Source organism: Mizuhopecten yessoensis, unplaced genomic scaffold, assembly GCF_002113885.1.
Source record: "Mizuhopecten yessoensis strain PY_sf001 unplaced genomic scaffold, ASM211388v2 scaffold11097, whole genome shotgun sequence".
Taxonomy (NCBI): Eukaryota; Metazoa; Mollusca; class Bivalvia; order Pectinida; family Pectinidae; genus Mizuhopecten; species Mizuhopecten yessoensis.
This window is the reverse complement of record NW_018408878.1, coordinates 1055481-1066770: the sequence shown is the minus strand read 5'-3', so window position 1 is coordinate 1066770 and position 11290 is coordinate 1055481. Positions and strand designations below refer to the sequence as shown.

General features: G+C 36.5%; 1 protein-coding gene across 3 annotated transcripts in view; it reads left to right on the top strand.

Moving 5' to 3' along the window:
• The first annotated feature begins 4545 nt into the window (after nucleotides 1-4545).
• LOC110465656 (Down syndrome cell adhesion molecule-like protein 1) overlaps nucleotides 4546-11290 on the top strand; it is a 30027-nt gene continuing 23282 nt past the window's right edge. Inside the window, exon 1 of one of the 3 annotated variants that reach the window (XR_002464635.1) lies at nucleotides 4546-4833. Coding sequence is in view for 1 of the 3 variants with exons in the window: in XM_021521610.1 (XP_021377285.1) it covers nucleotides 4779-4833 (55 nt within the window). In the remaining 2 variants the exon portion in view is untranslated. The remainder of the gene's footprint in view (nucleotides 4834-11290) is intronic. The other 2 variants (XR_002464636.1, XM_021521610.1) reach the window with 2 other exon arrangements.

Here is an 11290-nt window from a genome sequence, read left to right as displayed (position 1 = left end):
AGGTCAGCCTCGGTCCAGATCTGTACCTGTCGGATTTTTTACAGGTTCAACCGTTTCAACCGGATACGCGAATGTACCCTTAGTTTAGGTCCAAATATAGCTGTAACAAATTATCAGTTCCCTGCACTGTGGTTCAATACATTGAAACTACACGTATCACAATCTTTCACACGGCGTACTTTTTGTTTACTTTGCAAGAAAATAAATCATTCTCAATGAATAATATGGGATTCAAACTACTAATACAAAGACTTGAAACATATTTTTGTTTGTTTGCTGACGTTTTGAAAAGTAGTGTAATTAAATTAGCACCGTCACTATAAAAATCTATATAGTGACAAATTATATATCACAATAGCCTATCTGTAGAATAGCTGAAGTGCAAACATACGACGGAAACTTAAAAACATTCTCAATATCACGTAGCTAAGTAAACGAAACTTGGACACAAAGGAGGCGTGTATGTGTTTGTACGGGGTTTAAAAGCCCTCCAACAGGCAGTGTTATGTGAGTTCGTGCGCCAAATAATTAGGGCACACCGTTTAAAGAAAAAGCAGCTAGGGAAGAGAGAAAATAAAAAAAGAACAATGTACATTAACACCATTACCTGTCTGTTCATGTAGATATGATTTACATATGGACACAATTTCTGTTACTCAAACTGAAATATATATATATAATGACATCTGGAAGATGTTTATGCATTACAAACAACATTATAGACATTTTTTCTTTTGCAATCAATATGACAAAAAGCACACATAAATGCATCCTCGATATTCAGGGGTTAAGCTCACTTTCGCTCTCTGCACCCCTGGAATATGTCATAGCGAAATTGAAGGCCCGAAGATAGCTGTTTGATTGGCCTCAGGTAAAAAAAAAACGATCGCTGATACCTGTCCTTTGAAGATTACAAAGGAGAGACGCCCGACTACAAAGCCTGTCAATTTTTACCGTTACGTGACCGCGAGATTCTTTTGATGTTTGTCTCATCAACAAGGTGGCGCACACTGGGCCTTCACTTTTTCTTTGACATAGGGGTGTTGAGAGCGAAAGTGAGCGTAATCCCTGGATATCGAGGATGATATCAATGACCATAGGCAGGATTTCTGAAAATGGAACAAATATATGTATATAGATAGTAGAATACAAATGCTGTAACCAGACCTGGACTCGAACCAGGGACCCTTCGATCTATAGACTGGCGCTCTTTTTTCCATGAAATTTTATCATGTATTATCTAAGCAGTGAGATTTTAGGGGTGGGGGCAGTGTATATAGTCATATTTTCAAACAAAAACCTTTATCAACACCACAAATTCTTATAAAAGTATTAATTACATTTCACATTTCAACAGGAACAAGATCCTGGATACTCCACGGATTATGCTTAATTTCGCGCTCTGCTGATCAATATATTATGGCCTGAATCACAGGGACCTGAGCATTTGTTACAGCTAAATTTGGACCTAAAGTAAGGTATTCAGAGTAATTTTTCATGGTTTAGGGAAACCATGTAAAATTACTCTGAATACATTACTTTAGGTCCAAATATAGCTGTAACAATGACACTCCATATCATGGTATAAAAATAAACATACATGGTATACCAATGCACGACGTGCGGGGCGGGATTTGCAGGTCCATGTGGAAAAAAATAAGGGACAACTAAAGATTTTATTACCGATTACATTTAATTTTGTGTTCGGGACATCCTGAGATTTCTTTATTTATTCTTAGCTTAAATCGGCTTATGTAATTCACAAGCGACATTTGGGTTTTGTTTGTTTGTTGTCCATGGAATTCACATTCTCTATACACCAGTGTAAAAGATGTGGATTAATTAGGTTGCCTTACAAGCATCAGCTGTAGGGAATTTCCCTTTAGCTTAGCGGTAGAACATCGGGCTGGAGAGCCAAGGGTCGCGGGCTCGAGCCCCAGCGACGGCACTATCTTTATCACTTTTCCTCGTCCTATTACACCAGTGGTAAAGTTCGCTTTCGCTCTCTGCACCCCTGGAATATGTCATAGCAAAATTGAAGGCATGCGACTACCTATTTGATTGGTCTCAAAGTAAAACGTAACTAACCAATCGCTAAGGTTGATACCTGTCCAATAATAAGTTAGGATGACTTGGATAAACATGACTCATGAGCGTACGATGATGATAAAAGTAATGATGACAAAGTTACATGTAGTGACTCACGAAAAGGAGGAAGATGGTGACTGAGAGTATACATGTTCCACTGACCAGACATATGTTCCATTGACCAGACAACCTGTGCAGGTTCGGGGAAAGAATAGGTCTGCTGAATCCCAATGCATGACCATAAGAGGCGACTAATGTGGGAGCCCCTGCAGAATTGGGCGGTTTCGTCCGTGTCTTCTACGAAGGTGATATGGAAGAGACCGAAATAGATGCGCTTCTTCCTTTACAACACTTCAGATCTTTTTCGTTTCTTTCCTGTCTTCTTTCTTTTTAAACTACTTGCTGTTTGTGGTAATCCCTAGAAATATGAGCCACTGGGGATTCTTTTTTGTGTCCTCTATTTGGGGACATAAAAGCGGCTAAAATAAATCTGTTGTACCCATTGCAATATTTGGGATTTGTATTATATTTCTTTCTACCTCTAATTACTTTTATTTCCTTGCGCCTTGCTTGGCATCACTTTTGCTTTTAACGTTGAACGTTCGCCCAGGTGAGGAAGGCAATGGGTTCCATCCCCAGGCCGGGACATACGAAAGACTTAAAAATGGTAGTTGTTATTCCCTGCTTAACTTTCAGCATTTAGGGGAATGGCAACAACTGGTTCACCCGTTGTCAGTATAATGTGACCGGACGGAATGCTGTGCTGGGTGCCTACGGCATGGTATTTCGATGAAATAGCACTTTAAAGTCGGCATCAGATCCGCGCTATCACAGGGAGACAAGTACACCAACATACCCTGTCTCCGGCACACATACACATATGCACGCTTACACAACACACATGAAGGCACGTCCTTAAATGACCTTAGCTATTAATAGGACGTTAAACAAATTAAAATCAAACCAAACCAAACCAGTCATATTATTACAATAAACCCAAAATAAACAAAATCGTTGACCAGACAGTTCATTCAAACTTTGTTTTATCTTATTAACACTGGGTAAAGACGAAACCTTTGTATTTAAACCATTAAGAGTGTCTTCCTGGTCTTTTTCCTTTGCAGCAAGCTGGCGATTATCCTTGTTTTTTAGTAGCAAGATAATAAAAGACCATTTTTCGTTCTAACGCTTACTTTTATCAAGTTATTATACTAATAAATTACATCCATGACCCTTGAAACATATATTTAGACTAAAAAAGGATATACCATACATCTAGAAGCAAAGATATGTATTTGATATACCGGACGCCGGGTGGCGGCCATTTTGAATTTTGCGTCTGGCCGAGTTACATGTAGTCCACATTTTCAAGAGATTCACCCCAGTTCATTTTAATCAGCACTCTCAAATTGACTTAAATCAACTCTCAAACCTTGGTCCCGGGAAAATAGTCACGGGACCTCATTGTGGGAACTCTGCTATACTAGACGTTAGTTTATTACTTTCTTTGATATTATGAACTGTATGTAAATGAAATCACCGTAAACAACATGTGTTATTTCCTCAGTTAAAATATATAAATAAATCTATAAATAAACAAACAAGTAAATCATTATCAATAAATACATGTATAGATTACCAAAAGGCCTAAATAAACAAATATAAGTAAGTTTATAAGAGAACGAATTTAAAAACTATCTAAATTTATAAATAAACAAACAGATAAACAATTTTGATAAGTTACTTATATATGATAGATTGGTAGATAGATAGATAGATGAATAAACAAATTAAAACTAATTAATTGTACATTACTTAATTACTACTGCAAAATCACGCATTGTATATTCTACTAGAACCCGGCCTTAGATAGCAGTCTAATCTAAACTAATTCCGTGATAAGAATGATATAAGCGTAAACACGTGAAGAAATACGGTATATTACGTAACGTGGATAATTTCTACAGGAAGGATGTTGATTGTCGGACTGGTGAACTTTGACCTTAAAACAGTTTATACGTGCACATGCGTAATACCATGTCNCCCCCCACTGTATGATGGCGGTGGTGTTGGTGGTGGTAATGATGATTTTCATGATGATGATGATTGATTATGATGATGACGATGATTGATGTGTGTAAGCGTGGGTGAGTGGTGCGTGTGTGTTCATATGCTTTGTAACATATCTTTGACAAAATGAAAAAATAAAATAAAAATACATTTAAATCTTTGTCATCAATTGCTTTCGATTTCATTTTACTAAGGACGTATGTAAGAGCTACGATACTGCACTGGGTTTTTTTCCTGTATACAGTTATATCTCCCCTTAACTACATTGTGTTATCGCAACATCCACCCAGACCATTTTATACTCCACCTCAGTGGTTGGAGTTGTGTGGGTTGGAGAAAAAACTTTCATGCGCACGACGACTTCGGGTATCGAACCCCGGCCGAATGCATGGATGGCCGGAGTGTTAACCACTCCACCAATCCGCCCAATAACACTAGCTTTTAACGTGTACGCACGACTAAGAATTAGTTGACGTGGCTATTTGAAAACAAGGAAGTGTTAAGTAGTAGTGGCCGGAAGTTTTGGGTCCTACAATATTTAGTTATCGTCACAGCTCTGATGACCACTCTATTAAAGTTTATAAGATGTGTACAACACTTCCGGCTGTATAGCAGAGACGATGGGGTGCGGACAGGAGGCGATGTGGTTTATACTCGTTTTATTTCCAATACAAGGTAAGGAGGGGGCAGGGGACGGGACTGGTCGGGGAGGGCAGGGGCAGGGGGCAGGGGGACTAGGTGGGGAGGGGGAGTGGCATGGGGCATGGAAGGGACTGATGGGTGAGCGGGACAAGGGAATCGACATATGAGTAGAGGGAATGGGTGGGGGCAGGGGACTGATGGGGGAGGGGGCAAGGGAATCGATATATGAGTAGAGGGAAGGGGAGGGGACAAGCGATATTTGATTGCGAAGGGAAGTAGATAACGAAATAGAGAGAGTGAGAGAAAATGAAAGAGGAAGACAGACAGATAGATATAGTCATTAACAAAGACAGAGAGTATGTTGAATGACTACACATGTATAATCAAGTACACAGTTTATTCATTGATGTTTATTTTCTGTATTATTCTTTCCTAATCTACATTTTCGGTTAAACTCTGATATTGACCTATGCCGCACTTACTCATATATAAGAAAGTAAACACCGCACTGGAAATATTTCATAATATAATAATGAGTCATTATTTATTTACACATACCAAAACTTACCTGAAAGGCGACCGTAGTTAAGCATGCTTAACCGCAGTTCTTGTTAGTCCCGAGTTGTTTTGAGGACGTAAAACGGGAAAAAACAAACACCACAACAATGCATCATTTACAATTTATATTGTTCCAACTGTAAATTATTTATAACTAATTACGTAGAAAAAACCCAGACAGGTTTGCGGGGCATTCGAGTTCCACATTAAAATTGTGCATTGACATAGACGTATATATTTACATATTAATTAGCATATTAAAACTGCGGAATAAATACACAATAATGAATGTAATCTATTAACTCTGATGATATTAAGACAAAGAAGATTACATGTTAAAACTGGCTATGGAGTAGTAAAGACAATGAGGACCGTTCAGCGAGGAAACATTTTATCCACACACGTGAAGTAGTGTGCGTATTTTATACATATATACATCCTGGACGGGGAATACTTAATGTAAGTAATATACATATATATATATTACCACTTGGCGATGAGTGTTGGCTTGTCATCAAGTGTCCTTATGACGCTAGCTTATCACAAGAAAATTCTTATGTCGTGGAGACCTTTTTGTGTTGTCAATCATTTCTACTTCGTTTCTTATTTTTTGCTATTCCGTTTTATTTTGTTAATTCGTTTCTTTGTTAATTCGTTTCTTTGTTAATTAATTTCTTGTAATTTTGTTTATTTGTTAATTCTCCATGTCTTCCCTATAACGTCTGTAAACTAAGGGTAATCTTTCCTCGTAAGGAAAATTCTGCATTCCTGGCAGTATTTTAGTAAGCCCTCCACTGGCGTTATGTCAATATCCTCTTCCACACTTTAGGGGCGCGCGGTCGAACTAAAACTTCACAGTTGGCACACTGATTGATTATCAAAATGTTTAAATGTTATACCTTACTTGCTCAACTGTTTTGTTAACTTCAACCTTTGATTAGTGAAAAAAATTGAATTGTCGCTTGTAAACAAAAAAGGTTTTACTACGCCAAATAAATCCTCAAAACTTAACAACCTAATCTGTTTAAACAAATGTAGGGTCAACGTATGCCCATGGAGATTAAACATTAGCGTCGGGATTTCAAAACAAGATAAATACGATAATGTATGGGTATAGGAAGCTTAAATCAGGAATAGTTAGCTTCAGAATTCATTTCATGTCAAATGGGACCTCATTGACTTACACCTGTGTGGGTGTTAAAGGTGCGGTAATACAATTTCTCCTAGATCATTTAACTGACACAATTACTATAACGTTGTATCATCATCATGTGCAACTATTTTGAGTTGATACAAAATATTACAGTATTTCAAGAAAGATGTTTTTTTTAATGATGTATGTAAATTACAAGTATGTAAATTTCATTACTAATGAGAGAATTCTCATTTTGGACGCGTTAATGTGCATAGTTCTAAAACGATTTTATTTTTCATACTTGCTTAAAAGTTGGCTACCATGAGGAGTTCCAAAAAATTGACAACCGGTAAATTTGTCATATAACACCTTTGATTTAAGAAAAGAAAAATATAGCTTTCTTTCCATTTTCCTTTACATTGTGTTTCTTCATAACAATAAAGTTCCTGTGTCTTAATATTTGGCAAGTAGGTTGTTCATGTGAATGGGAATTCATTTGGTAAACATTGGTGACCTTGACCTTCGTTCAAGGTCACAAGAATCAAATGTGTTAAAATAAAAAAGTGTATGGGGAGGCAGACAAGGATATCTTTCCAAGCTTTACTTGTTTAGAGTTAAAACTGTAAAATAATGTAATATTCCTTCATGTTTTGTTCAGTGAATGGGAAAAGACAAATAATAATCGCGCATATATTAGTTTAGTTTCTAAGATTATCTTATTGGTTTACATATCTGCATAACACAATCTCGACCTAAAACTAGTTTTTAGAGGAAATATTACTTTTGCAGGAACATATATTTATGAGTTTTTACTGCTGCACACAACTTAAAAACATGCGTAAATAATGAAGTGTTTAAGTATGATAAAAAAAAAACAGAAAATGTAACGGTATTTGCCATAGTAAACATTGATAATCAAATCTTAATGGTTACATGAAGTTGCGCATTGGTCATGTTTGGCATGTTAAAAAAGTATTAAACTGGTTTTGATATGCATGTTTTTTTTTTCAAATTAAAAGTATCCTTTCGCTTACTTCTTGTATATCAATATGACATATTTAACATAAAAACAGTAATTGTATACGCTATCCTAATTAATTTTCAAAATATATTTGCGGCTGTGACATGTATCTGTCATTTTGTTAGGATACCCCCGTCACTCGACCTGGTGTTATGCAAGGAGGTCCTCTACAGTTATCAATAGTCATTATGAATAATCGTATATGCAGTATTAAACTGTTCATTTTCATGTATCTACATATGGCGAAACAATGAAAGATATTTAAGTTGGGGCCGAATGTTGATCTCCATCTTTAAGTATTGAACTTATATCAGAGGTTGTAGGGGTTGTTGTATTCCTTTTCGAAACTGCCCCTAACCACTGGTTAACTTAACTCTGAGCTTTGTTTTCCAACGCTGGTTTATATCTAATTTTTAAAATTCTATTTGTTGTCGACAAAAATATTAACATCTTTTCTTCCGTTTCTTCTTCCGGCTAGAACCACAGGGACCAGGGCCTGTTCGTTTATGCGGAACAACCGGTTTGACCGTTTATAAATGTAACAATTTCGGGTATAAAACCTGGCGGACCTACAAATGTTTATACAGGGCTTGCAAGACTTTGTCAAGGCTTGCATGAAAGCAGCATCAGATTACTAGGTCCGACCTTATTCAATAAACGAACAACTGTGGTCCGACCGGTTTGACTGTTTAAACGAAAACGTCCCTGGTAATTTGTTACAGCTATATTTGGACCTACACGTTGGAGTGATTTATATGTTTTAGGGGTTTACTTCAACTTTCGGTAATATTGTCTGTCTCATATATACCATTACTGGTGGTGGCATTTTTACCGAAGGTTGATGTCAGCAGCAGCTAGGCGAAAATGAAGGAAATCCCTGTGGCGTTCCGTTTGTGATTTGGTATGACCATTAACGGTGACTTGTATTTTAGCCAAAAAGATTTTGTTTTTTCATCCAGCTTACAATTTCTACTGGCAATCCATATGATTTCAGTTTGCTGATCAACATTCTGCATGGAACAGTGTTAAAGGCCTTCACTGAGACTATTTCGATACCACCTCCTTCATCAATGATTTACGCTAACTCCCTTACATCCTTGATCTCAGGGAAAACGCGTAATCTCTGGGATCAGGGATGATTTCCCTATTGACAAACTGGAAGTTGCGCTGTATCCGGGGATCCCCGGCAGCTGGCTCTCTTGTAAAATATACTGTTGAAAAGTCGGTCAAAACGTTTGCCTTTTCACTTTCGCATTTAGCACCACACACCATTTGGTAGTTTATCCTGTAAATGTAGTTGATGTTCCTTTTCTCAAATTTTTGTTTTGAAATTGACGTATTTCCAAAATTTCTACGGGTTGGTATTCAAATCCTTTGCGATACTAAGTTCAAGTTGAGTTTTAGTTTTTCTTGTCATTTTCTTTAATTTGTTTCTTGTCTGACATACTCTGCGTAGTATTGCCATCCTTATAGTACCCACGAATCTGTCCTAACACTCGTATTTTTCCTAACTGATTAGTTCTTCTATTTCAACATCTAATGGGGATTTATGTCTCGAATTCCCTTCTTTGTTTGATGTGTCTAAATATAAACTCGGAGGCGATTCATCAACGAACACTTTGGTCTTTGGTACTTAAGAGATTATGAATGACAACCATCTTGTCCTCGTTTGTGCAAACAAGGTCTTACAGTCTGGTTTCCGGATTTATTCTTAATTTCGTTAGAACCTGCACGTGTTGAAGAAAGATATATGTCTCTTACGATAACAATGCATTTTGTTTCAAATTTATTTTTTTGTATTCTATTGTACAGTCAATCTGATTAAAATCATCTGTTACATGGCTCCGCCTGAACGTTCAGGCGTAGTACGAAGTTAACGAAGCCATGTAACATATGATTTTAATCAGATTGTTGTACAGTTCACCCAGTTTATAATCCAATAGGCACTCGGCTACCAAACGTTTTTATGCTCTCTTTAAATAATGGTAAAGGTTGGGTCAACATTCGGCCCCACTTCAATTTCTTTTTTCATTTTTCGCCATATGTAGATACATAAAAATGATTTCAATAATTGCATATTCCGTCTTTGCGTATTGTAGAGTTATCTTCTCTTGTTAGCAGGTATTGATTGTTCCGTCATAGGTTTGTGTGAGAAAATTACGTCGTTTTCTCAAAAATTGATGACGTTACTCTCACAAACAAATGACGTAACAATCAATACCTGCTCACAAGAGCAGATAACTCTGCAATACGCAAAGACGGAATATGATTATTCATTAGTACCACTGATAACCGTAGAGGACCGTCTTACATAACACCAGGTTGGGTGACGGGGGTATCCTAACAAAATGACAGATACATGTCACAGGCGAATGTAAACGTTTCACAAAATTTAAAATACATCAAACATTGTCAACATGCATATATATAGTTACAATGGTAGTCTATATTCTATACTTTTTTAAAAACTTTCCATACATATATTCTGTGTACAGAATCATTTTTGTGTAATAACAAAACCGGGAAAATACTTATTTATCATGCCAAATATGACCTATGCCCAATTTCACATAATCATCAAGATTTGATTATCGATGTTAATTATAGTTAATACCGATATATTTTCTGTTCTTTTTTTGTATCATACCAAAACACTTTATTATATTACCCATATTTTAAAGTTTTATTCAACAGTGATAACTTATAAATATGTATTCTGCAAAAGCAATCATTTCTCTGGAGAACTAAGGTTGATATTCTGTTATTGACAAAGATATGCAGATATATAAAAGCAAGGAAATAATCATAATAATTCAACTAATAGACACTTCATTATTATTTTATTTTGTCTTTTACCCATTCATGAAAAAACCCATTAAGGAATATTACATTATCTTATAACTTTAACTCTAAACAAATAAAGCAGGGAAAGATATCCTTGTCTGACTCTCTATACAAATAAAAAAATATTATAGCACATTTGATTATGTGCGGGTTTTCCCTTTTTTCTTTTTCGTTTTTAATCGACGGGATTCGTGGTATTTTTCTCGTGGAACATGAAATAGGGGAGTGAACTTGTGCACATGCACATTTCAAATTCCAATACTATTGTCAACCGCTGTAGCATGCAACGAAAGCTTGTATTTCCATATAACTGTAATAAACCATTTTTGAAGAGAGGTTATTCTTTTGTCATAATGAAAACCAGGGGGCGTAACTGCAAATACGAAACACTAAAGGACAATTCTCCAGTGTTTTGTCGCCAGAAAGGGGATGGGAATCCTTAAAGGGGCTGGTCGGGGAAAACAGGTCATATTTGCTAAAATTGCATACACATGTTTAAAATACCTTCTTATGAAATATACCGATTCATATTTTGCTGAAATTCACTCCCTAAGAGTAAAAATTATAATTATATTGAAGAAATCCTAAATCGTCACCTGACAGTCTAAAACTCTCAATTGACCCAGATCAGTGATGTAATTTTACCGCACGCGCGTCATCAACAAGGCCAAATGTAAACACCGCGGCGAAAGAAAAGATGCATGCAAAAGTCATGACAGGCACGAGGTATCAATACCGTTATATATAACAACAACATATAGATAGGAATACTACACTTGCATCATACATGACCTTTGAAAACAATTATTTACGTATAGTATTGCTGTCTTGTCCGCTAGTTGAGTCCGACATGGCACATGACGGCGTGCTATTGTTGTTATCTTCACTGCCTCACTTTCGAAACAACCACGTGACATATATAAATAGATCTG